The following is a 26112-nucleotide window of genomic DNA, read 5'->3' as shown; positions in this document are numbered from 1 at the left end:
GGCACCTGCATGGCCACTGGGAACCCATCACACAGCCATGATGTCCCTGTCCATCCCTGGCCACCAGGACCCCATCACATGGCCGTGGGGACTTTGTGGGGCCTTGGAGACACCATCACATGGTCATGGCCAGCCCCAGCCATGGGGACCCTGTGCACATGGCCATGGGGACAGCTGCATGGCCATGGGGACCCCAGGCATTCCCAGACTCCAAGACCCCATTACACGGCCCAGGGGACCTCATGGGGACCCCATCCATTCCCAGCCTCCAAGACGCCATCACATGGCCCAGGGGACCTCATGGGGACCCTATCACGTGGTCTTGAGGACCCTATTCACACATCTATGGGAACCTCATCCTTCCCTGTCCCTGGGGACCCTGTCCACATGGCCATGGGCACCCCATCCATCTCCAGCCCCGGAGACCCCATCCAACCCCCACCCACCTGAGGCCGCTGTCCCCTCGGCCCCACTGATGGCATCTCCATAGGGGATGACTCCATGCGGACGTCCCAACTCAACGTGGGCACCTCGACGGATGTCTCGCTGAAGATCACAGAGACAGACCTGAGCCTGCTGACGGCCAGCATCCGGGCGCCATCGGGCAACGAGGAGCCCTGCCTACTCAAGCGGCTGCCCAACCGCCACATCGGTGCGTGGGGGACATGGGGACAGGGGACACAGTGACATGCACACATGGGGCCAGGAGGATGTGGGTGCAGGAGAGCTAGGGCATGGGGTGTAAGGTGGTGGGCACACAGAGAGGGTGATGTGGGACTTAGGGACGTGGGACAAGGGATGACAGGGCTGTGGGGTCACAGGGATGGGTGGCCCCATGACATCGGGTACTCAGGGCTTGGTGGCCATGGCACATTGCCGGTGATCAGGGGCTTGTGGTGGTGGCCAGGGCTGGTAGAGGTGGCTGACAGTGGTGTTCCCCCCCAGGCATCTCCTTCACACCCAAGGAGGTGGGCGAGCATGTGGTGAGTGTGAAGAAGAGCGGGCAGCACGTCACCAACAGCCCCTTCAAGATCCTGGTGGGGCAGTCGGAGATCGGGGACGCCAGCCGGGTGAAGGTGTGGGGCAAGGGACTGGTGGAAGGTCACACGTTCGAGGTGTCCGAGTTCATTGTGGACACACGCAGCGCTGGTGAGACCACGCTCCCTGGGGCCACGGGTGGGGATGGGACTGTGGGATAGTCATTGCCATCGTGTGGTCATGGTTGGGATGAGGTGGTCACCATGGCTATGGCTAGGATGGGATGGTGGCTGTGGTCATGGCTGAGATGAGATGGTGACCACGGCCATGACCAAGATGAAATGGTGGCCAAGACCATGTCATGGCTATGGCCAGCACAGCAAGGGTGGGATGGTGGCCGTGGTTGTGGCTGGGGTGCGGTTGTGGCCATGCCTATGGCCAAGGTGGGATGGTCGCTGTGGCTGGGGTTGGATGGTGGCTGTGGTGGTGGCATGGCCAAGGCCTGGATGGGATGGTGGCCAAGGCCATGCCACGGCTGTGGCCAGCATAGGATAGGGTAGTGGCCATGGTGGTGGCTGGGCTGGTGGCCATGGTTGTGGCCATGGCAAGGAAGGGATGGTGGCCGTGGCCATGGTGCAGCCATAGCCGAGAGGGTCGTGCTATGGTGACCATGGTTATGGCATGGTCGTGGCCAGGTTGGGATGGTGGCCATGGCATAAGCATGGCCAGGATGGGGACAGCAGCAGTGGGACAGCTCTGAGCATGTCCTCATGGCTGCCCAGGCTACGGTGGGCTGGGCCTGTCCATCGAGGGTCCCAGCAAGGTGGACATCAACTGTGAGGATGTGGAGGACGGCACCTGCAAGGTCACCTACTGCCCCACTGAGCCCGGCAACTACATCATCAACATCAAGTTTGCCGACAAACATGTCCCAGGTGGGGACCGGGGGGGACGGGGACACGTGGGGTGGCACTGGGGCACCCGGACCCCTGGGTCCCTCCTTGGTGACCAGGTCCCTGAGGTGGCCATCACCCACAGGGAGCCCCTTCACGGTGAAGGTGACGGGTGAGGGGCGCATGAAGGAGAGCATCACGCGCCGGCGGCAGGCCCCCTCCATCGCCACCATCGGCAGCACCTGTGACCTCAACCTCAAGATCCCAGGTAGGAGCTGGCCTCCCTCCTCCTCCTTCTCCTCTTCCTTCCTCCTCCTCCGCGGGGCTCGGGGATGGGGATGCGTCTCGGCTGCTCCAGCTCTGATTTCTGCCTCCTTCTTCCTTCTCTCCCCGTCCGTCCGTGCGCCCGTCCTCGTGCCCGTCCGCGTCTGCCCGTGCGTCCGCGTGTCCGTCCGTGCGTCCCTCCGGGTGTGCCTCCATCCCCCTGTGCATCCACCCACGCGTCCGTCTACACGTCCATCTCTGCGCTCATCTGTCCACATGTGCCTGTGATCATCGGTGTGTCCATCCATCTGCACATCCATCCCTACATCCACCCCTGTGTCCATCCATCCCTGTGTCCATCCCTATGTCCACCCATGTGTCCATGTGACCATCCATCCCTGTGTCCATCCATCATTGCATCCACCCCTACTTCCATCCCTGCATGCATCCACGTCTCCATCCATCCACGTCTCCATCCCTGCTTCCACCCACGTCTCCATCCATCCACGTCTCCATCCCTGCTTCCACCCACGTCTCCATCCATCCATGTCTCCATCCACCCCATCTCCATCCCTGCTTCCACCCCCATCTCCATCCACTCCTGTGTTCATCCCTGCTTCGACTCCCATCTCCATCCATCCACGTCTCCATCCATCCACGTCTCCATCCCTGCTTCCACCCACGTCCCCATCCGTCCACGTCCCCATCCATCCACGTCTCCATCCCTGCTCCCACCCACACCTCCATCCATCCACGTCTCCATCCACGCCTGTGTCCACCCCTGCTCCCACCCCCGTCTCCATCCACCCCTGTCATGCTTCCACCCCATCTCCATCCACCCCCGTCTCCATCCCTCCACGTCTCCACCCACCCATCCGTGCACCCACCCACCCACCCACGTGCCCCCTGCGCCTCTCCCTGTGCCGTCACCGTCTCCGTCGGGCGCCGGCGGCCGGCAGGCAACTGGTTCCAGATGGTGTCGGCGCAGGAGCGCCTGACGCGCACCTTCACGCGGAGCAGCCACACGTACACGCGCACCGAGCGCACCGAGATCAGCAAGACGCGGGGCGGCGAGACCAAGCGGGAGGTGCGGGTGGAGGAATCCACCCAGGTCGGCGGGGACCCCTTCCCCAACGTCTTCGGGGGCTTCCTGGCCCGCGAGGGCCTGGGCTCCTTCGGCTCCATCGCCCGCGGCCAGGAGGGTGGGTGCCGGCCAACGGGGAGGGTGGGTGGGCGAGCGAGGGTGGGGGGCTCGCACGGGGGGGTCGGGGGGGAGCGGGATCGCGCCGGGCGCGCTTGCAGTGGGAGGGGGCTTGGCGAGGAGCGCGCTGGCACGGGGGCCGCGCACGTGGAGGGGAGCGGGCTCGCACGAGGGCTGGATGCGCGGGTGCATCGGAGCCAGCTTGCGCCGGGGCTGCGTGCTTGCACGGGTGCCGCGCTCGCAGGGGACCGCGTTTGCGCCAGGGCTGGATGCGTTTGCACAGGGGAGCACCCTTGCACGGGGGCTGTGGGCTTGCACAGGGGCTGTGTGTGTGCGGGGGAGTGGGCTGGCACAGGCACTGCGTGCTTGCTCGGCGGTGTGCTTGCACCGGGGCTGTGCGTGCTCGCACAGAGGTGTGTTTGCGCAAGGGCTGGATGTGCGTTTGCACACGGGAGCGGGCTTGCACGTGGCCGCGCGCACTTACACAGCACTGCGGGCAGGCTTGTGCGAGAGCGTGTGCTTGCAGGGGGCTGCGTGCTTGCACAGACGTGTGCTTGTGCAAGGGTTGAATGTGCGTTTGCACATGGGAGCGTGCTTGTACGGGGGCTGTGTGTGCTCACGGGGGCCGTGTGCCCTTGCACAAGGGCTGTGTGCTCACACCAGGGGCCAGCACACACCCTCCCCCTCCAGCCTGTGCGTAGCCTTGCACAAGGCCTCGCACGAGGCCGGGACACGTGCCCGTGTCCCAGGAGCTCTGGGGACACACTCGCTCGCGCGAGGCTGCCTTTGCACATGCGCGGTGACTGGGCACCGGCTGCTGTGCTCACGAGAGGGGGTGTGCGCCCCTCGCACGGGGATGCGCGCGGAGACCGGGGGGGGCAACGCTGGCCCTTCACGGAGTGGGACCTTTTGCACAAGTGCGCACAAGCGGGTGTGCACGCTCACAGGGGTGTGCACGCCCTTAGTGCAAGTGTGCAAACTCACAGGTGTGCGTGCATGCCTGCGCATGTCTGCACATGCTCGCAAGCGTGTGCACGCGTGTGTGCACTTGCAAACGTGTGTACACGCGCTTGCAAGTGCGCAGGTGTCCTTTGCACCAGGGTGCACGCTCCCCAGGGAGGTCTGCGCCCAGCGGGGGGGGGCAGACAGGATTTGGCGGGTCTCGGGGTGGCAAGGGGGTCCCTGGTGGGTGCAGGGGTGGTGGGGTGACATGGTGACGGGGTGCCCCGGTGCCATGGTAATGGGCAGATGCGGTGCCAGGGTGGTGGGATAGCAGGGCGCCATGGTTTCATGGTGCCAGGGTGCCCTGGTGATGGGATGCCAGGGTGATGGGGTGCCAGGGTACCAGGGTGCCACGGTGCTGGGGTGCCAGGGTGATGGGGTGTGACACGGCACTGGGGTGCCACGGTGATGCGGCAATGGGGTGCTGGGGTGCCAAGGCGCCCTGGTGCTGGGATGCCCCGGTGCCATGGTGATGGGCAGATGGGGTGCCAGGGTGGTGGGATGCCAGGGTGCCAGGGTACCGGGGTGCCAGGGTACCGGTGCGCCCTGGTGCTGGGGTGCCAGGGCGATGGATGGGGTGACATGGCGACGCTGTGCCGGGGTGCCACGGCAACGGGGCAACGGGGTGCCAGAGTAATGGGGTGCCAAGATGCCCCCGGGGATGACGGGGTGCCCCGGTGTCCCCGCAGGCGAGGCGTCCCCGCAGGAGCTGTCGGCGCAGGTGCTGAGCCCCTCGGGGCAGCGGTTCGAGGCGGAGGTGGTGGCGGGGGGCGCGGGGGTGTACAGCGTGCGCTTCGTGCCCCAGGAGATGGGCCCCCACACCGTCAGCGTCAAGTACCGCGGGCAGCACGTGCCCGGCAGCCCCTTCCAGTTCACCGTCGGGCCCCTGGGCGAAGGGGGTGCCCATAAGGTGCGAGCGGGGGGCACCGGCCTCCAGCGCGGCGTGGCCGGCGTGCCAGGTACGGGGGGGGTGATGGGGTGGGGGGTATGGCTGCTAGGGGTGTGGGGGGTATGGGGGCAATGGGCATGGGTGCGATGGGGGGGTATGGGTGCAGTTGGGGGGGATAGGGGTGCAACGGGGGGGAATGTGGGGGCAGTTTGGGTGGTGGGTGCAAGAGGTGAGGAGGGTATGGGTGCAGGGGGAACGGGGGGTGGGGGTTCACTTGGGGGGGGGTATGGGTGCAGGGGGGGTTGCAATGGGGGACATGGGCGCACCTGGGGGGGGATATGGGTGCAGGTGGAATGGGACGGCTGGGGGAGGTATGGGTGAAGTTGGGGGGATATGGGTGCAATGGGGGGATACAGATGCAGTTGGGGGGGGATATGGGTGCAATGGGGGGAATAGGGGTGCAGTTGGGGGGGATATGGGTGCAGGAGCCGCAGGGGGCATTGTGGCTGGGGGTGGCACTGTCGGAGGATGGGGGGACCCATGGGTGTCCGTCCGTGTGTCCCCCAGCTGAATTCAGCATCTGGACGCGAGAGGCGGGGGCCGGGGGCCTCTCCATCGCGGTGGAGGGTCCCAGCAAGGCCGAGATCGCCTTCGAGGACCGCAAGGACGGATCCTGCGGCGTCTCCTACCTCGTCCAGGAGCCCGGTGGGTCTCAGGGTGTTGTGTGTGTCCCCTCAATCCCTGACACCCCCACCCCCCACCCCCAACCTCAGGGTTGCGCACAGCCTCGTGCCGGGGGGATAGGGACCCTCACACAAGGTGGGACCCACGTGTGAGGGTGTCCCTGTGCGAGGGTCCTCCCCGTGCAAAGGTGTCTCCAAGTGAGGGCGTCCCAGTGTCAGGGTGTCCCTGTGCCCCCGTGCGAGGCCACCGCTGTGTCCCCCCAGGTGACTACGAGGTCTCCATCAAGTTCAACGAGGAGCACATCCCCGACAGTCCCTTCGTGGTGCCCGTGGCCTCCCACTCCGATGACGCCCGCCGCCTCACCGTCACCAGCCTCCAGGTACCCGGGGATGTGGGGACACGCGGTCACCCCCCCAGTATCACCCCCCCAGTGTCACCCCCCAGTGTCACCCTGCACCCCTAGGCTCCCCAGACAACCCCCCATGTCACCTCTGGGCCACCTTGCGCCCTTGTGGCACCCTTGGGGTACCCCCACCCCTGTGCCCCCCATGCTGACCCCGTGCCCACCTCCAAGCCCCCCCCCACCCCGGTCCCCGGGGGTCAGTACCAGCGCCATGTCCCCGCAGGAGACGGTGACGGTGAACCAGCCGGCGTCCTTCGCGGTGCAGCTGAACGGGGCGCGGGGCGTCATCGACGCCAAGGTGCACACGCCGGCCGGCGTCGTGGAGGAGTGCTACGTCTCCGAGCTGGACAGCGGTGGGACATGGGGACACGGGGATGTGGGGACGCAGGGTGTGGGGACAAGGGATGGAGGGACATGGGACGTGGGGACAAGGAATGTGGGGACATGGGGGGGTGGGGACGAGGGATGGAGGGACATGGGGACGTGGGGACAAGGGATGGAGGGACATGGGGACGTGGGGACGAGGGATGGAGGGACATGGGAATGTGGGGACATGGGGATGTAGAGACAAGGGATGCAGGGACACAGGGAGATGGGGACACGGAGGCGCAGTGCGGGGACGGTGGGTGACGCGGTGCCACCTCCAGACAAGTACGCCATCGGGTTCCTGCCGCGGGAGAACGGGGTGCACTCCATCGACCTGCGCTTCAACGGGCGCCACGTGCCCGGCAGCCCCTTCAACATCCGGGTGGGCGAGCAGAGCCAGGCCGGGGACCCCGGACTCGTCACCGCATACGGCCCCGGCCTCGAGGGCGGCCTCACAGGTGACATCGCTTGCGAGGGACATGGCTCAGGCGGCGGGGGGGGGGGGGGGGGGGGTCCTGGGGGGGAGGTGGCCACGGTCAATGCTATAGCTGTGGGAGGTGGTCATGGAGACGTGGCCATGGGGACATTGCTGTGGGGTGGTGGCACTGGGGACGTGGCCGTGGGGATGTAGCTGTGGGGTGGTGGCACTGGGGACACAGCCATGTAGCTATGGGGTGGTGGCAATGGCCGTGGCCATGGTCAATACCAAGGCTGTGGGAGGGTGGTGGTGGGGACACGGCCGTGCCTATGGGGTGGTGGCAATGGGAACATGGCCACGGCAGTGGGGACGTGGCCATGGTACGGAGCCAAAGCTCTGGAGTGGCAGCAGTGGGGCCATGGCCATACCTACAAGGTGATGGCAAAGGAGAGATGGCCAAGCCTATAGGGTGGTAGCAATGGAGACGTGGCTATGGTATGGGGCCGTGACTCTAGGTTGGTGGCAGTGGGGACGTGGCCATGGGGAGTTGGCAATGGGGACGTGGCCACGGTGTGGGGCCACAGCTCTAGATGGTAGCAACGGAGACGTGGCCACGGCGTGGGGCCACACCTCAGGGTGGTGACAATGGGGACACGGCTGTGGCGTGGAGCCACAGCTTGGGGTCGTGGCAATGGGGACGTGGCCACGGGGTGGTGGCAGCGGGGACACGGCCACGGCGCGGTGCCGGCGCCTGACCCACCTGGCGCAGGCGTGTGCTCGGAGTTCCTGGTGAAGACGGCCAACGCGGGGGCGGGCGCGCTGGCTGTCACCATCGACGGCCCCTCCAAGGTGAAGCTGGACTGCATGGAGTGCGCCGAGGGCCACCGCGTCACCTACACCCCCATGGCCCCCGGCAACTACCTCATCTCCATCAAGTACGGCGGCCCCCACCACATCGTCGGCAGTCCCTTCAAGGCCAAGGTCACCGGTACGGATGGGGGGACAGGGATGGGTCCCCGGGGGGGGGTGACAAGGGGTCTCCGGGGGGGTGACAAGGGTTCAGTGGAGTGGCATGATGGAGGACCCCCAGGGTGACATGATGGAGGACCCCCAAGGTGACATGCTGGGGTGTCCCCAGGGTGCTGTGACAGGGGTGGCAGGGTCCCCAGGGTGGTGGGATAGGGGGCTCCCTAGGGTGGTGGGATAGACAGTCACAAGGGTGACGTGATAGAGGACCCCCAACGTGACGTGCTGCGAGGTCCCTGGGGGGACATGATGGAGGACCCCCAAGGTGACATGAAGGGAGACCCCCAGCATGACATGACTGGGGGTCCTGAGGGCGGTGCGATGGGGGGTCCCCAGAGTCATGCAACAGAGGGGCCCCAAGGTGACAGACTGGGGACCCCCAGAGTGGTGCCACAGGGGTCTCTGAGGGGATGGGCAGTGCGGTGGGTTCCCCAAGGGGGTCCCCAGAGACAGAGTGGGGGTGTCCCCACGGGCAGGGCGCTGACGGCGTCCCCACCCCACCACACCAGGCCCGCGTCTGTCGGGGGGACACAGCCTGCACGAGACGTCGACGGTGCTGGTGGAGACGGTGACGCGGGGGGGGGACGTCGTCACGGGGACCCCCCGCTTTCGGGGGACTCCCCAAGTTCTCCTCGGACGCGGGGAAGGTGGTGGCGCGGGGACCGGGGCTGGCCACCGCCTTCCTTGGCCAGAAGAACCACTTCACTGTCGACTGCAGCAAGGCTGGTGCGTGGGGGGGTCCTGGGGTGTCTCGAGGGGTCCGGGGAGGGGATGGGTCACTGAGGGGGTTCTGGGGGGGAGTCTGGGGTCTGGGGTGGGATGTGATGGGTCACGGGGAGGGGGTCCAAGGGATCTGGGGTCTCAGAGGGATGCGATGGGTTGGGGGGGGGGGGGGGGGTCCAGGGTCTGGCGGAGGATGCGATGGGTCATTGGAGAGGTCCAGTGGGGGAGGTGGTGGGTCGGGGTGGGAGGGGGGGGGTGTCTGGTTGAGGGTCCAGGGTCTGGTGGAGGGTCTCAGGTCTGATGGGGAAGGCAACGGGCCAGAGGTGGGGGTCCGGTGGGGGGGTCTGGGCTCTCGAGGGCAGGGTGTAGACCCAGCGTTGCTCTCTGCCAGGCACCAACATGCTGATGGTGGGGGTCCACGGCCCCAAGACCCCCTGCGAGGAGGTCTACGTCAAGCACGTGGGCAACCGGATCTACAACGTCACCTACACAGTCAAGGAGAAGGGGGACTACGTCCTCATCCTGCGCTGGGGGGACGACAACGTCCCCGGCAGCCCCTACCGCGTCACCGTCCCCTGACCCCCCCCCGGCACCCACACTTGGAGGACATGAGGAGGAGGCGGTTGGGGGGGGACCTGGGGGGTCCCAAAGGGGTCCTGGACCCACCAATAAAGCACTGGGAGACTCAGGGTGCTGTGATCACTGTGGGGGGCTGGATGGGGGGGGATGTGGGGTGGGGGGGTCTGAGGTGGGGTGGGCCAGGATGCTGAGGTCTTGGGGAGCTCTGGGCCAGGATCCCAGGGTCCTGGGGGGGGCCACGGCAGGACACTGCTGTCCAGCAGGAATCCTCAGGGGTCTGGGGCAGGATCCCAGGGTCCTGGGGGGGGATCCTGCGGGGATCTGGGACAGCACCTCAGGGTCCTGGGGGGATCTATGGCAGGACACTGTGTTCCAGGGGGGGTCCTGGGGGGTCCAGGGCAGAACATTGGGGTACTGGGGGGGCCCAGGGTAGGATACTGGGGTCCAGACAGGGGTTGTGGGGGGGTCTATGGCAGGACACTGGGGTCCAGGGGGGACCCTGGGGTGGTCCGGGGCAGGACATCGGGTCCTGAAGGGGTCCTGGACAGTTTGGGGCAGGATTCTGGGGTCCTGGGGGAGTCCTGGGGGTCTGGGGTAGGATACTGGGGTCCGGGGGCAGTTCTGGGGGGATCTGGGGCAGGATCCCAAGGTCCTGGGGGGGGTCTATGGCAGGACACTGGGGTCCTGGGGGGGTCCGAGGCAGGACACCGGGGTCCCGGGGCCGTGGGGCTGGGGGTGCCGTGCCCTGGGGGGGGTCAGGACACCGGTTCCCACAGGGGGGTCCCCCCGCCTCCCCTCCTCAAGGACAAGGCGAACTGCGCATGCCCGGGTGGTCCGGGAGGGGCGGGGCCACGGCGACGGGCGGGGCGGGGCCGTAGCCGCGGGGGCGGGGTCAGAACGACCAGCCCTGGGAGGGGGCGGGCAGAAGGCGCAAGAGGGGCGTGACTAACGCGACGGGGCGGGGCCAAGACGGGTGGGGCGGGGCCAGCGCAACGCAGGCCGTGCTCGAAAGCGCGGCGTGGGCGGGACGACAGGGGGGGTGGGCGTGGCCCGGAGGGGTGGTGGGTGGAGAGAGGGGGCGTGTCCTGCGCGGCAGCGCATGCGCGGTGCTCCCCCCCCCCCCGGTAACGGCGTCTGCCGGTGTCGGTGTCGGCCATGTCGGGCCGCGGGAAGCTGATCGCGGTGCTGGGGGACGAGGACACGGTGACCGGGTTCCTGCTGGGCGGCGTGGGCGAGCTGGATAAGCACCGCAAGCCCAACTTCCTGGTGGTGGAGAAGGAGACCAGCCTGGCCGAGATCGAGGAGACCTTCCGGTAGGCCTCGGGGGTCGGTGGAGGGGGGGGTGTGATGGGGGAGGCCCGGGGGTTGGGGGGGTGGTCCAGGGGGTGAGGGGGTCCCGGGGATAGGGAGGTTCGGGGGGTGGCTTCCAGGGTATTGGGGGGGTCCTGGGGCACTGGGGGGGGTGTCTTGGGGCACTGGAGGGGGGTCCCGGGGATGGGGGGGGGGGTCCCAGGAGTCCCCGGTGGGGAGAGGGGGTCTGGAGCAAAGGGAGGAGGGGGGAGTCCTGGGCGGGGGGGGGGTGTAGGGGTCAAGGGGGTGCCGGGGGGACCCAGGCTCCCAGCGCTGACACCCCCCCTCTGCCCCCCAGGAGCTTCCTGAGCCGGGAGGACATCGGGATCATCCTGATCAGCCAGTGCCTGGCGGAGCTGATCCGGCACGCCGTGGAGGCGCACGCCCGGCCCCTGCCCGCCGTCCTGGAGATCCCCTCCAAGGAGCACCCCTACGACCCCACCAAGGACTCCGTCCTGCGCCGCGCCCGCGGCCTCTTCACCCCCGACGACCTCCGCTAGGGACCCCCCGCCCTGTACCCCCAAAACACGCCCCATCCCACCCCCGAGGGTCCTCATCCCACCCCAGGGTGCTGTTGGGGGTCCCCGTCCCACCCCCGAGGGTCCTCATCCCACCCCAGGGTGCTGTTGGGGGTCCCCGTCCCACCCCCGAGGCTCCTCATCCCACCCCAGGGTGCTGTTGGGGTGTGGGGGGGTTTGTCCCGGCGTTGCCCTGTGACTCCTCCATCCCGTGACGGGCGCTGGAAGGGGAAGTGCGGCGGCTGCCGGATTTTGCCCGCTGCTGCCAGATTCTGCCCGCCACGGCTGGTGTGGGCAGGGGAGGAGACGGCCCCGGGGGGGTGTCAGGGTGGGGGGGACACCCCAAGGACACGAGGTGCTTGTGTTGTCACCATAACCGCGGTCCCCCCTCCCCCAACCCCAGCAGCACCCCTGGGCAGGGGGCTGGTGTTTATTGACACCCCCCCCCCCCCGCTGTGCCCAAATGGTGTCTGTGTCCCCAACACGTGCTGTCACTGCTCGTAGCCTGCTCTGCTCTGCTCTGTGGGTCACGCCGTGGGGCTTGGGTGGGGAGGGGGGCAGGGTTTGGGGGGGAGGGGGGCATGGGGACAGCAGTGCCTGGAAGCTCAGCGTGTTTCGGAGTCGGGGGGGGGGGGGACACATGCTATAGGGCATGGGGACACGCTATGGGGCACAGGGCAGAGGACGGGCTGTGGCATGGGGATGTGGGGGTCACAGGCAGGATGGGGGGGCTGGCGCTGTGCCCTGGTGGGGGGCTGGGACCCCCAGCCTGTGCCCCCCTCCCCCCCCCCCCCCAATGCCAGAATACCACCCCCCTGGCATCCTGTCCCTCCATGTCAACCCCCCCATCCCCGGGGTACATGACCCCCCCTCCAGGCACTCCCCCTGCCCCACGGGTACCCCGTTCCCCCACACCTGCCCCCCCCTTTGTCCCCAGTTCCCCCTGACCCCATGGCCCTGTCCCCCCATCCCTGCAGCTGCTGGTGTTGGGGTTCTGTGGCCCCCAGTGCTGGGCCTGGCTTAGGTGGGTGCTGCCCCCCCCAGCAGCACCCACTCCTGCTGCGGGCCCTGGGGACAGGGGTGTCACTGATGGGAGACCCTGGCACCCTGTGGTGCCCTAGGACCCCCGGGCTGGGGAGCGGGGCAGTGGGATGTGGGGAGCAGCTCAGGGTGCTGGGTCCTCCCGGTGCTGGGGTGGGTGGGGACTCCCCATCTTGGGGTGGTTGGATCAATGGGGGCCCCCCCATCTTGGGGTGCTGGGTCCCTCCAGTGCCAGGGTGGGGGTCTGGGTGGAGATGCCCCATCTTCGGGTCAATGGGGGCCCCCCCCATCTTGGGGTGTTGGGTCCCCCCAGTGCTGGGATGCAGGATTGGATGGGGACTCCCCCATCTCGGGGTGCTGGGTCCCTCCGGTGTGGGGGTCTAGGACTTGGGGGGGGATGACCCTCAGACCTTGGGGTGCCAGATCCTCCTAGTGTGGTGGACCCCCTCATCTTGGGGTGCTGGCCTGTGCCACCGGGGGGGGTGGGGTGGTCACCTGCTGCCCCCCGGGGGAGGAACCCAGGTGTCCAGCCCTACCTTCCTGCACCCCAACCCAGGGGGTCCTGCTGGTCATGCTGCCCCCGCTGCTCTCCTTTGGGGGGGGGGAGAACCCCCCCAGACACCTGGGTCCCCTGAGGGGGAGGACAGTGCTGGGCACACACACACACACGCGTGGGCACACGTGCAACTGGTTGCACACGCCCTTGCACACACATTTGTGTGTGCACACCCCGTGCACGCACACACAGCTGCATGCACACACAAGTGTTCATCTGCACACACGCGCACACGCAGGCGTGCACATACACAGACATGCGTGCAAGCACACACATGCGTAGACACCCATGCATGCATGCCTGCAGGCACATGCATACACCCACATGCATGCACACACACGTGCACGCCTGCACATGCAGGCGTGTGCACACACGTGCACCCGGACACGTGCCCACAGACATTTGCATGCCGGCACACACAGGTGTGTACACAGACACACGTGTGCATGCACACACCTTTGCATGCACACCCACCCACCCACCTGTGCATGCACACCCATGCACCCGGGGGGGCTGTGGGTGCCCTCACCCCCCACCCGTCCCCGCGGCCGGACGTGTTGATCCTCTTTGTCCCCAAAGCCGCTTAGCGCGGCTCAGCACCAGGACACACCAACACCCGCCCTTGCACACTCGCCCGGGCGTGCACAGGGTCCTTCGCGCCCCGACCCCGGCCCTTGCACGCCTGCTCGGGCGTGCACAGGCTGCTCACCCTCAACCCTGGCCCTTGCACACCCGCCCAGGCGTGCACGCGGGTGTGCACATGGGTGTGCATAGGGTGTGCGGGGCTGGGGCCGCATGTGCACGCACCCTTGTGCAGGGAGTGCAGGCAAGCCATGGCCTGGGAAGTACAGGCAGCCTGGCAGTGCAGGCAGGTGACGGGCGGTGGAAGCAGCCAGGCAGGGCAGGCAGCGCAGGCAGTGCAGGCAGTGCACACAACCCAGCAGGGCAGGCAGTGCAGGCAGTGCAGGCAGTGCACACCGCCCAGCAGTGCAGGCAGCGCAGGCAGTGCAGGCAGTGCACACCACCCAGCAGTGCAGGCAGCGCAGGCAGTGCAGGCAGTGCACACTGCCCAGCAGTGCAGGCAGAGCAGGCAGCCCGGTAGGTGATGGTCCAGGCAGCGCAGTCCCAGCAGTGCAGGCAGCGCAGATAGTGCAGGCAGGCGATACCCTCAAGCAGCGCAGATGGTGCAGGCAGGTGATACTCCAGGCAGCACAGGAAGTACAGGCAGCGGAGACAGCGCAGGCAGGAGAGGTGGTGCAGGCAGGTGAGGCTCCCAGGCAGCGCAGGCAGGTCATCTCCCCAGGCAGTGCAGGCAGCAGAGGCAGTGCAGGCAGGGGACACCCCCAGGCAGCGCGGGCAGGAGACACCCCCAGGCAGGGCAGGCAGCGCAGGCAGGTCATCTCCCCAGGCAGTGCAGGCAGGGGACACCCCCAGGCAGCGCGGGCAGGAGACACCCCAGGCAGCGCAGGCAGGGCAGGCAGCGCAGGCAGGGCAGGCAGGGCAGCCCCGCCCGCCGCGGCTCAGGCCGCCGCCGCCCCCGCTGATCCGCCCCCCCCGTCCCGGCCCGGGCAGGGGCAGCAGCGCCGGGGGCGGCGGCGCCGGGCAGGTAAGGGGGGGCCGGGGGGGTCGGGAGGGGGCTGGGGTCCCGGGGAGGGGGTCCCGGGGAAGGGGGGGGGGGGGGAGGGCGGGCGCTGCCCCGGGATGAGGCGGGGGCGGGGGGGGGGGGGAACGGACACACAGCCCGGCCGCCCGGGTCCTCTGCCCGGGACGGGGGGGGGGGTCTGGCCGCGGCAGGGCGGGGGGACCCACCCGAGGGACCCCCGGGGGGGACACGCACCCCCCCCGGCTGCCCCCTCTGCCCCCAACGGCGGAGGGGGGGATCGCGGAGGGGGCAGCATGGGGTCACCTCCCCCCCCCCATGCCGGTGCCGGGGGGGTGGGGGGGGGGTCGGGGTGGCAGATGGGGAGAGGCCCCCACCCTCCCCCTGCCCTAATTACCCGCAGCTAATTGGGGGGTGGGTAGGACCAGCGTCTGGCTTGCGGGGGGGGGGGGTCGCCATATGGTCCCCACCCCCCACAGACGGGGGGGTGGGGGACCCCCCACCCCTGCAGACCCCATGGCGGAGGGGGGTGTGCACACGCGTGGGACACGGCGTGGGGGGGGGGGGGGGCGCACACGACACGGGGGACACGGGTGTCCCGCAGGGAGCGGTGCCGGCCTGGCGCGGGCGCATCGCCCCCCCCCGCATCGCCGGGGCCCGGCCGACCCCCAGCCAGCGAGGCCGGTGAGACCACCGGGGACGGGGACACCCTGGGGACACCCAAACATCGGGGTCCTGGGGGGGGACCCTGGGGATGGGGACACGGGCATGGGCACCCAAGCACAGGGTCCCAGGGACGGGGACCCCCGGGATGGGGACAGGGATGCGGACCCCGGGGAAAGGGGATGCAGGGGTTGGGGACCCAGGGGAAGGGGACCCTGGAGGTGGGGACACGGGCATGGGGTCCCAGGGGTGGGGACCCCAAGGATGGAGACCCAGGGCTGGGGGACCCAGGGCTGGGGACATGGGCATGGGCACCCAAGCACGGGGTCCCGGGGATGGGGACCTGGGGACGGCAGCCATGAGACCGCGGCTGATGGGACACGGAGGTCTGGGCGCAGGGGGCAAGGGACAGGGACACAGGGCAGGGGGTGCCAGCCCTGCTCCTTTTCCCCCACCCCCGGCTGCAGGCTGCCACCGAGGCCCCCGTCCCCATCACCGGTCCCCGGTCCCCATGGCGGTACCGTCCTGCCCGGCCCTCCTGGCCACCTGCCTGGCGCTGCAGCTGGCCACAGGTGAGCGTGGGCAGGGGTGGCACTGGGGACGCCGGGGACACTGGGGACGGGTCAGGGCACAGGGGTGGGAGGGACCCAGCGGCTGGTGGGGACAGCGACCTGGGCCTTGGGGACCTGGAGATGGGGACCCTAAGGCATGGGGACGCTGGGGGTGGCAACCATGAGAGATGGGGACCCAAGGGACAGGGTCACGAGGGAATGGAGACCTGGGGAAGGGGACCCTGGGGGTGGGGACCCAGAGATGGGCACCTGGGTGTAGGGGGGACCCTGGTGATGGCACCCCTCGGGGACGGGGACTTGAGGGTGAGGACCTGAGGGCATGAGGACCAAAGGGTGAGGACACCAGAGACCCAGAGTTGGGGGGCTCCAGGGAGTGGGACATAGGTGATGGTGACCTCCAGACATGGGGGCCGGGGAGGTGGGAAGCTGGGAGTGGGGGCCCTGGAGATGGGGACGTGGGACATGGGGACCTTAAGGCATGGAGACCTGGGGATGGGGACATGGGACGTGGGGACCCAGGGGCCGGGGACCTGGAGATGGTGATCTAGGGGACAGGGACGCTGGGGATGGTGATCGGGGGTGGGGACCCGGGGGCTGGGGACCCCCGGGGACGTGCACCCCACGGGCAGGGGGACAGGGGGTGGCCGGACGCGTGTCCCCGTCCCTGACCCCGCGGTGGCAGCAGCCCGGGGTGACGGGTGCAGCGGCTTCGGGAACCTGTTCACGGAGATCGCGGAGAACAGCGCCCACGGGAGCCTGGTGGCCCGGCTGCCGGCGGCGGGGGACGCGGGCAGCGCCGGGCTCCAGCTCTGCCTGGCCGGCGCCGACGCCGCTTGGTTCTACCTGGACGGCCGTAGCGTGCGGCTCAACGTCTCGGCCGGGCGGGCCCTGGACCGCGAGGTGCTGCCACTGCTCCGGACCACCGCATTGTCCTCCGTCCTGGATCCATCCTGCGTCCATCCATCCCATCTCCATCCATCCCGCGTCCACCTTCCAACCACCCTTGGTCCACCTGGCTCCATCCCGGGTCCATCCTCCGACCACCCTTCATCCATCCTGGATCCCATGTGCGTCCACCCGCCTCCATCCTCCATCCATCTGTGTCCATCCTGCATCCACCCATCCCACCTCCATCCATCCCGTGTCCATCCTCCTACTGTCCTCGGTCATCCTGGGTCCACCCTCAATCCATCTTGTGTCCATCCTCCGTCCATCCTGTGTCCATCCTGCACTGCCTTCCATCTGGTGTCCATCCTGTATCTACCTGCTACACCCTCACCCGGCTAGCACCCATCCTACAACTGCCTGCACCCACCTCCGTCCATCCTGCACCCACCTGGGTGGGGGTGTCCCTGTGGGGCAGCCCCCCCCCGCCCGTGTCCCCCTGCCCAACACCACGTCTCTTGCAGGAGCTGGAGTCCCCAGTGCTGATGGTGGCCCTGACGTGCACCGAGGACGGCTTCTCCCCGGTACGGGCACCGCGCCCACGGGGACCCCAAGGGGTGCCAGGACCTCCACGGGGCACGGTCCCACCCTGGGTCACCCCTGTGCCCCCCGGCAGGTCGAGTACCGGATCATCGTCCAGGTCCTGAACGAGAACGACAACCGGCCCCACTTCCAGGGAGCCACCGTCCTCACCCACAACGTCAGCGAGGTGCCGGGATGGGGACCGGGATGGAGACAGGGATAGGGATGGGCACCAGGACAAGCACGGTCATGGTCACGGTGACAAGGATGGGGATGGGCACCAGGACAGCAGTGGGGACAGGCATGGTCAGGGTCATGGCCATGGTCACAGTGACAGAGATGGGTACCAGGACAGGGGCATCACACGGATGGCCATGGGGACAGGAACGGGGCTGGCCATGGAGGCAGGGACAGGGCTGGGAATAGGGATGGTGGGGATGAGGACAGGGCTGGTACTGGGAGAAGGTGGGGTGCCCCGGAGGGACAGGGTCACCCAGGAGGGACAGGGTCACCCAGGAGGGGATGGGGTCACCCAGAAGGGACAGGGATGCCCAAGAGGAATGGGGTCACCCAGGAGGGATGGGGACACCCAGGAGGAGATGGAGACACCCAAGAGGGATGGGGACGCCCAGGAGGGATGGGGACACCGAGGCGGGTTTGGGGACACCGGGCTGTGTCCGGGGGTGCCGGTGGTGACGGGTCGGTGCCGTCAGCTGGCGGCGGTGCACTCGGTGGTGTTCAGCACACAGGCGGAGGACGCGGACGGGGACACGCTGATGTACGTCATCGACACGGCCTCGGTGAGCCCGGGGGCGGGGATGAGGGGGGACGCGTGGCCGCGCGGGGGCGGCGGGGGGCCGGGGCCATCTGCCGGCGCTGAGCCCCCCGCCCGGTCCCCAGCCCGACGCCAGGTTCTTCCGCATCGACCTGCCCAACAGCGGGAAGGTGGTGCTGGCGCGCGCCCTCGACTTCGAGAGCAGGCAGCACCTGGAGGTGGTGGTCACCGCCGTGGTGAGACCCCCCGCGACCGGCGGGAACCGCTGCCCGCCGACGTGGGGACGAGGACCCGGCGGACGTGCCGTGGCCCTTCTGCCCACCCCACGTCCCTGCGTCCCTCGTGCCTGTGCCATCTCCATCCCGTGTCCCTGCGTCCCTTGTGCCATCTCCATCCCGTGTCCCTGCATCCCTCATGCCTGTGCCATCTCCATCCCGTGTCCCTGCATCCCTTGTGCCATCTCCATCCCGTGTCCCTGCGTCCCTCGTGCCTGTGCCATCTCCATCCCGTGTCCCTGCGTCCCTCGTGCCATCTCCATCCCGTGTCCCTGCGTCCCTCGTGCCCGTGCCATCTCCATCCCGTGTCCCTGCGTCCCTTGTGCCATCTCCATCCCGTGTCCCTGCGTCCCTCGTGCCCGTGCCATCTCCCCCCACGTTGTCCGTGCAGCCCCAGCGCCGTGGGTGCGGGGACCTTGTGCCCACCCCACGTCCCCGCGTCCCCTCTGCCCGTGTCATCTCCACCCCACATCCGTGCAGCCCCACTGCCGTGGGTCTGGGGCCCTCGTGCCCATGCCACGGCCTCGGGGTCCCCCCGTGCCCACCCCACGCCCAGCCCCGGCCCTGCCGTGACACGGGGACAGCGCACACGTGTGGGTGCGACCCCCCGCCCCGGCACGGGCCCCCCAGCCCCCCGTGCCCTCCCCTCCCCGTGCCCGCCGGCCGATCCTCGCCGTCCCTGCTAATTGGGGGTGACGTGATCCCGTCAGCCCCCGACACCTGCCCTCAATCCCCCTCATTTCCCTAATGGGCGCCCGGCCCCCCCCCTGTGTCAGCGGGCACCACTGGGGGGGGGCACCCACCGGTATCCCCTGTCCTCAGGGAGTCCCCCCCCTGCCCTGAGCTGCTGACCCCGTTCCTGGCTGGGCTTGGGGGGTCCCTGTCCCATTGGGGTCCCTGTGCTTGGGGGGTCCCTGTGGGGTGGTGGTGCTTGTGCCCTGGGGGTCCCTGTGCCATGGGGGTCCCTGTGTCATGGGGTTCCCTGTGCCGTAGGGGTCCCTGTGCCCTGGGGGTCCCTGTCCCATGAGGATCCCTATCCCGTGGGGATCCCTCTTCCCTGGGAGTCCCTGTCCTCTGGGGGTCCTTGTCCCATGGGGTTCCCTGTGCCGTAGGGGTCCCTGTGCCATGGGGGTCCCTTTGTCTGGGGTCCCTGTGCCTGGGGATCCCTGTGCCGTGGGGGTCCCTGTCCCCTGGGGGTCCCTGTCCCCTGAGGGTCCCTATCCCATGGGGATCCCTGTCCCATGGGGGATCCCTTTGTCTGGGGTCCCTGTGCCCTGAGGGTCTCTGTGCCTGGGGGGGGTCCCTCTCTCCTGGGGGTCCCTGTGCCTGGCCGGGCATCACCCATCCCATTCCCCAGCTGGCAGGGTTCCGGGAGGCAGGACTTGCCCCACAGCAGGGTTTGGGGGGCTCTCTGCCCCCCACGGCATCCATCCGTGTGTCCGTCTGTCAGGAGATGAACACCAAGGAGCGGTTCAACGCCTCCGCCCGCGTCCGGGTGAACGTGCTGGACGGGGATGACCAGTACCCCCAGTTCCTGCCCTGCACCCCCCGCACCCACCACGGCCTCACCATCTGCACCAGCCCCATCTACACCGCCAACGTCACCGAGGGCCAGCTCCAGGTGGGGACATGGGGGCACGGGGGCGGGGGGTGGCCGGGGCCGGGGGGGTCCCGTAGGGCTGAGCTGGCCGTGTCCCCCCACCCCAGGGGGGTCCCCTGAGCTTCAGCCCCGGCTCCGTCTACGCTGAGGATGGGGACAGGGGCTTGAGGGCGGCCATCACCTATTCCCTGCTGGCAGGTACGGGCAGGGGTGGGCACGGACACGGGCGGGCAGGGACACGGGTGGGCAGGGACACGGGTGGGCATGGACACGGGTGGGCAGAGTTGGCTGCAGTGCCCGGAAAACGGGGGGTTCACAGGGCCAGTGCCCCCCCATCCCTCCCAGTCCTTGGGGCAGGCAGAGCTGGGGGGGCCGTAGCGGGGTAGGGAGGGTGTCCATGCTGGGGGGGGGGGGGTCTGTGCCGGCACAATCCAATTGCCAGGATCCAATGGGGCCCTGCAGGTGCAAATTGTATAAAAGGATTGAGCGGGGGGGCCCTAATCCTGCCCCACCCCTGTTACAGGGTGGCTGCAGGGTGGGGGGGGGGGGGATCATGCCCTTGCGCACCCAAGGGTGCTCCAGCACCCGAGGGGTTAAACCCCCCCTATTGGTGCTCGAAGGGTTAATAACGACACCACCACCCCCACCACTCCCCATGTGGCCCCCCTAAATAGCAGGGGGGGCCCTCCCAGCCCTGAGGGTCCAGGTATGAACGTGCAGGGGGGGACATTGGGGGGATGCCCTGGGCGGGTGGGAGGGGAGTTTCCCACAATGCCCCACAGCAGAGGGGGTGGGTGGGGGTCCGGGGGTCCCCAGCTCAGCCCCTGCCCCCCCCCACCCCCCCACTCCCCCCCAGGCCGGGAGAGCGGCCGCTTCCACATCGACAACATGACGGGGGCCATCACGCTGCTGCGGGCTGTGGAGAGCAGCCGGAGCACCCCCGCCATCAGCCTCAGCGTCATGGTGGGGGGCTGGGGGGGCTGGGGGGGGGGCTGGGGAGATGGGGTACCCAGGGTGAGGGACGCTGGTGGAGATGTGGGGGTACCCAGGGTGAGGGATCCCGGGGGACATGGCGGTACCTGGGGAGACGGAGGATGCTGGGGCAAAAGATGCCCCGTGAGATGGGGGTAGCCGGGGTGGGGGGTATCTGGGGAGACGGGGGTACCCCCAGGAGATGGGGGTGCCCAGGGGAGATGGGGGACGCCTGAGGGGAAGGATGCTCGGGGAGTTGGGGGTACCCGGGGAGATGGGGGATGTCTTGGGTGGGGGATGTGCGGGGAAATGGGGGTACCCGGGGAGACAGGGGATGTCGGGGGACACGGGGGCACCGGCGAGATGGGGGACGCCTGGGGTGGTGAGTGGTGGCCGGGGCTGAGCGACACCCACGGTGCCGGTGCCGGGGGGATGCCGGGGGGCACCCATGGGTGCAGGAGGCCGGGTGGCAGCGGGTCGGACCTGGGTACCCCCCCCCCCGCACCCCTCCAGGCCTCGCAGGTGAACGACGCCAACAAGTACGCGGTGACGCAGGCGGTGGTGCGGGTGCTGGCCGCCAACCGGCACCCACCACGCTTCGCCCACCCGACGTACCGAGCCTTCGTCCCCGCCGGCGCCCGCGAGGCCGCCCTCCTCCTCACCTTCGGCGGCCACGTGCTGGCCCTGCGCGCCCACGACCCCGATTTCCCCGAGGTGCGGGCAGGGGGTGCGGGCAGGGGTACGGGTGAGGATGCAGGCAGGGGGGGCGGGTTTGGGGTGTGGGCAGGGGATGCGGGCAGGGGTACGGGTAGGGATGCGGGTAGGGGCGCGGGTGAGGATGCAGGCAGGGGTGCGGGCAGGAGATGTGGGAAAGGGATGCAGGCAGGGGTTTGGGCAGGAGATGTGGGAAAGGGATGCGGGCAGAGGTGCAGGCAGGAGATGTGGGAAAGGGATGCGGGCAGGGGTGTGGGCAGGAGATGTGGGAAAGGGATGCAGGCAGAGGTGCAGGCAGGAGATGTGGGAAAGGGATGCGGGCAGGGGTGTGGGCAGGAGATGTGGGAAAGGGATGCGGGCAGGGGTTTGGGCAGGAGATGTGGGAAAGGGATGCGGGCAGGGCTTTGGGCAGGAGATGTGGGAAAAGGATGCGGGCAGGGGTTTGGGCCGGAGATGTGGGAAAGGGATGCGGGCAGGGGTTTGGGCAGGAGATGTGGGAAAGGGATGCGGGCAGAGGTGCAGGCAGGTGATGTGGGAAAGGGATGCGGGCAGGGGTTTGGGCAGGAGATGTGGGAAAGGGATGCGGGCAGGGGTTTGGGCAGGAGATGTGGGAAAGGGATGCGGGCAGGGGTTTGGGCAGGAGATGTGGGAAAAGGATGCGGGCAGGGGTTTGGGCCGGAGATGTGGGAAAGGGATGCGGGCAGAGGTGCAGGCAGGAGATGTGGGAAAGGGATGCGGGCAGGGGTGCGGGCAGGAGATGTGGGAAAAGGATGCGGGCAGGGGTTTGGGCCGGAGATGTGGGAAAGGGATGCGGGCAGGGGTTTGGGCAGGAGATGTGGGAAAGGGATGCGGGCAGAGGTGCAGGCAGGAGATGTGGGAAAGGGATGCGGGCAGGGGTGTGGGCAGGAGATGTGGGAAAGGGATGCAGGCAGAGGTGCAGGCAGGAGATGTGGGAAAGGGATGCGGGCAGGGGTGCGGGCAGGAGATGTGGGAAAGGGATGCGGGCAGGGGTGCGGGCAGGAGATGTGGGAAAAGGATGCGGGCAGGGGTTTGGGCCGGAGATGTGGGAAAGGGATGCGGGCAGAGGTGCAGGCAGGAGATGTGGGAAAAGGATGCGGGCAGGGGTTTGGGCCGGAGATGTGGGAAAGGGATGCGGGCAGGGGTTTGGGCAGGAGATGTGGGAAAGGGATGCGGGCAGAGGTGCAGGCAGGAGATGTGGGAAAGGGATGCGGGCAGGGGTGTGGGCAGGAGATGTGGGAAAGGGATGCGGGCAGAGGTGCAGGCAGGAGATGTGGGAAAGGGATGCGGGCAGGGGTGCGGGCAGGAGATGTGGGAAAGGGATGCGGGCAGGGGTGCGGGCAGGAGATGTGGGAAAGGGATGCGGGCAGGGATTTGGGCAGGGGATGCAGGCAGGGGTACGGGTGAGGATGCAGGCAGGGATGCGGGTATGGGGTGCAGGCAGCGGGTGCGGGCAGGGATGCGGGTTGGGGTACAGGTGAGGATGCAGGCAGGGGCACAGGCAGATGTGGGAAAGGGGTGCGGGCAGGGGGCTCAGGCCGGGTGTTGTCATCCCATGTCCCATCCCCATCGCCCCCCCGCAGGGAGTGAACCCCCAGGTGCGGTACAGCCTGCGCCCCAGTGCCAACCACAGCCAGCTCTTCCAGGTGATGCCCAACGGGCTACTGGTGGCCCGTGCTGACCGCCTGCGCCCTGCCCAGACCTACCGCCTGCAGGTGGGGGTCACCGGGGGGGGGCATTGGGGGGGCATGCCACTGGGGGGGGGGGGTCCTGGAGGGCACCAGAGGGGTTGGAGGGCACCAAGGGGGACTGGGGTGGGTACCAGGGGGGCTGGGGGGTGGCACCAGTGGGGTTGGGGATACTGTGGGGGCACGGTGGGACACAGTGGGGGTGGGATGGGGGGGCTGATGGGGGGCAGGGGGGATGAAACCAGAGGGGCAGGAACCAACCCCGGGGGTAGCACCCATGGGACCACCCCCAGGGTAGCACCCGTGGGGCAGGGAGGGACCCCAGGGGTGACACGGGTGGACCCGGACCCCCAGGGGACCCAGAGACCCCCCCAGCAGGTGCCAGGGCTGGGCGGTAGCACCGTGCTGAGCTGGGGGGGGAACCCAGGCATCCGAGTGGGGCAGGAGGGGGTGAGAGGGGCCCTGTGTCCCCCCCATTGTCCCCCCCCCCCATAATGTCCCCAGGTGCTGGCGAGGGACGAGGAGTCGGGGGAGACCTCGAACACCACGGTGGAGCTGGAGGTGCTGTGGCCGGGGCAGGCGGGTACGGAGGCGGGGGGCACTGCATGTACCCCCCCCCGGGGGGGTCCCCTCCTGCTCCACGGCACCAGGACGTCCCCTGGTGATGGGGTGTCGTCCCCCCCAAAGCCTGACTCTCGCCTGTCCCCGCAGCCCCCCGGGACCCCTCGGAGGTGGGGCCAGGCCGGAGCCCCCTCAATATGGGGGTGCTGGCGGGGGGGCTGGGGGCCCTGCTGCTCCTCACCGCCGCCATCCTCTTCCTCATCATGAGGGCGATGAAGAAACGCCAGCGGCAGCAGGAGACGGCCGACCGGGCGGCACTGGCAATCGAGAAGCACCCCAACGTGGTAGGGGCCCCCCAACCGCCCCCCCCCCTGCACCCCCAACCCCCCCCGGCCCCCCAGCCTCCCCCTGCATCCCCAGACCCCCCCCCCCGCCCTCAGTGCCAGAACTCCTGGGTCCACAGCTCAGAGGGGGGGGGCTTGTAAGGTGTGCGGGGGGGTCCCTGGGTCTGGGGGGAGCTGGGAAAGGGAGCCCCCCCCCCACCCTGCCCGTGCCTCAGTTTCCCCATCTGACGCCTCTCCCCCTCTCTCCGCCCCCACAGAGCCTGAGGTGGTTCCAGCCGGTGAGTGCGGGGGGAGGGGGGCGGTGACCCCCCCCGGGGTGGGGGGGGCAGCCCTGAGCGCCTCTCCCCCCAAAGGGCGCTGATGCCCTGAGCCTCCCTGAAGGGGTGCTGGGGGTGCTGGGGGTCCCTGTGCCGGGCATGCTGCTGGGTGCTGGGGAGTGGGGGTCCCGGGGGGGTCCCTGTGCCAAGCAGGGCGCTGGGTGCTGGGGGGGGTCCCCACTGACCCTTCTGTCGTCCCCCCCGCAGGTCCCTGCCAGCAAGTCATCCCCGAGCCCCTCCAGCCTCTACTACCCCAACGAGGGGTACAGCGAGGGGGGCGAGGCCCCCCCCCCCGCCGCCACCCCCCCCCAGCCCCGGCCCCCCCGCCTCCCCCCGCCCCCAAACCCCAGGCCAACTCAGTGGGGCGGCCGGGGGGATCCCCGGGGGGGTCCCCGGGGGGGTCCCCGGAGGGGTCCCCGCCCCCCCCGCCGGCCAGCCCCAACCCCCCCCGCCCCCCCCGCCCGGCCGTGGGGTCGGGGGGGGGGCAGGGAGGGGGGGGGGCAGCCCCGGCTCGGGGGGGCGGCGGGGGGGGCCTCCGGGGGGGCTGCCGGCGCTGGAGGAGGTGAGCGAGGAGAGCCTGGAAGAGGGGGTCGGGGGGGACCCCAGAGTGCCCCCCACCCTGCTGCAGCTGCTGGAGGACTCGATCGAGTGCTGAGGGGTGGGGCGCTGGGGGGGGGTCGGGGGGCGCGGGACGGCTTCGGTGCGGCTGCTGTCGGGATGGCACCAATAAAGACCCGGAGCGGCAGCGGGGGCTCCCTGGGAGCGGGGGGGGCACTGGGAGGCACTGGGGACCACTGGGAGGCACTGGGGGTCTTACAGCCCCCGGCCTCGCTCCACTGGGGGGGCACTGGGAGGCACTGGGGGGGTTTGCAGCCCCCCGCCCCGCTCGCCTGGGGGGGGCACTGGGGGTGTTACAGCCTCCGGCCCCACTCCACTGGGGGGGCACTGGGAGGCACTGGGAGGGTTACAGCCCCTCCCCCCGGGACCCCCCCCGCCCCCTCTCGCACTCCGGGCGCCCCCACGTGGCATCTCCCGCGCTCCACCCCACCCGTGACCACGCCCCCGGGTGGGCGGTGCCCTCTCCTGGCCACGCCCCTTAAAGGCCCCGCGCTCCTTAAGCGTGCCCTGCCCCGGCGGTGCCCCACAGCCCGGGCGTGGGGCGGGGGTGCCGTGGGGTCCCTGTCCCGTGCGAGGGGTCGGAGGGCCGTGGGGTTTGGGTGCCGGGTCCCCGGGGTGCGGAGGGCCTTGGGGTCTCTGGGTATCAGGTCCCTTGGGTGCCGTGGGGGGGTCGCCGGGGTACCCGGGGAGGGGGGATGTCTCCAGGGTGGGGGGTGTGCACTTCCTCCCACCCGTGACCCCGGGGCTGCGAGTGGCCGTGGGCGGCTCTTGCTAAGAGGCTTACGCGGGTGTTTGTCATTAATCCCCCGGGGTCACCGTCACCCCCGGGGACCCACGAGCAGCACCCGCCCTGTGCCGGGGAGCACCCACGGGTGACACCACCGGGCGTGCAAACGCACGCACGCGGCCGGAACACGCCTGCGGGCACACGCGTGTGACACTGAGGGGGGCACGTGCGCTGGGGTGTACGGGGAGCACTGGGGTGCACTGGGGTGTACTGCGAGCATGGGTGTACTGGGGTACACTGGGGTGCGCTG

General features: G+C 69.4%; 3 protein-coding genes across 3 annotated transcripts in view; all 3 read left to right on the top strand.

The window, feature by feature from the left end:
* FLNC (filamin C) overlaps nt 1–9535 on the top strand; it is a 31241-nt gene extending 21706 nt beyond the window's left edge. The window contains 14 exon segments of the mRNA XM_049813676.1: nt 491–652; nt 946–1149; nt 1761–1913; nt 2017–2139; nt 3095–3337; nt 5028–5297; nt 5795–5932; nt 6175–6290; nt 6538–6667; nt 6962–7138; nt 7868–8086; nt 8634–8704; nt 8706–8850; nt 9239–9535. Coding sequence (XP_049669633.1) covers nt 491–652; nt 946–1149; nt 1761–1913; nt 2017–2139; nt 3095–3337; nt 5028–5297; nt 5795–5932; nt 6175–6290; nt 6538–6667; nt 6962–7138; nt 7868–8086; nt 8634–8704; nt 8706–8850; nt 9239–9426 — 2339 coding nt within the window. The 3' untranslated portion in view covers nt 9427–9535.
* Nucleotides 9536–10529: 994 nt separating this feature from the next.
* On the top strand, nt 10530–11797 carry ATP6V1F (ATPase H+ transporting V1 subunit F). Its single transcript, XM_049813697.1, has 2 exons — nt 10530–10739; nt 11075–11797. Exons 1-2 carry the CDS (start codon nt 10582–10584, stop codon nt 11274–11276), a joined length of 360 nt encoding a protein of 119 aa, XP_049669654.1. The 5' UTR covers nt 10530–10581; the 3' UTR covers nt 11277–11797.
* Nucleotides 11798–14345: 2548 nt separating this feature from the next.
* Nucleotides 14346–25850, top strand: LOC126044606 (cadherin-related family member 5-like). The gene is made up of 17 exons (XM_049814519.1): nt 14346–14497; nt 15622–15726; nt 16409–16626; nt 17136–17195; nt 17288–17380; nt 17907–17993; nt 18094–18204; nt 19694–19864; nt 19951–20041; nt 20700–20806; nt 21329–21529; nt 23131–23262; nt 23740–23818; nt 23947–24140; nt 24398–24418; nt 24665–25238; nt 25723–25850. Exons 2-17 carry the CDS (start codon nt 15666–15668, stop codon nt 25848–25850), a joined length of 2328 nt encoding a protein of 775 aa, XP_049670476.1. The 5' UTR covers nt 14346–14497; nt 15622–15665.
* The last annotated feature ends 262 nt before the right edge of the window (nt 25851–26112 follow it).

Source organism: Accipiter gentilis, chromosome 11 (genome assembly GCF_929443795.1).
Source record: "Accipiter gentilis chromosome 11, bAccGen1.1, whole genome shotgun sequence".
Lineage (NCBI taxonomy): Eukaryota > Metazoa > Chordata > Aves > Accipitriformes > Accipitridae > Astur > Astur gentilis.
The sequence above is the reverse complement of the archived record's forward strand: the minus strand, read 5'-3'. Positions and strand labels throughout refer to the sequence as shown.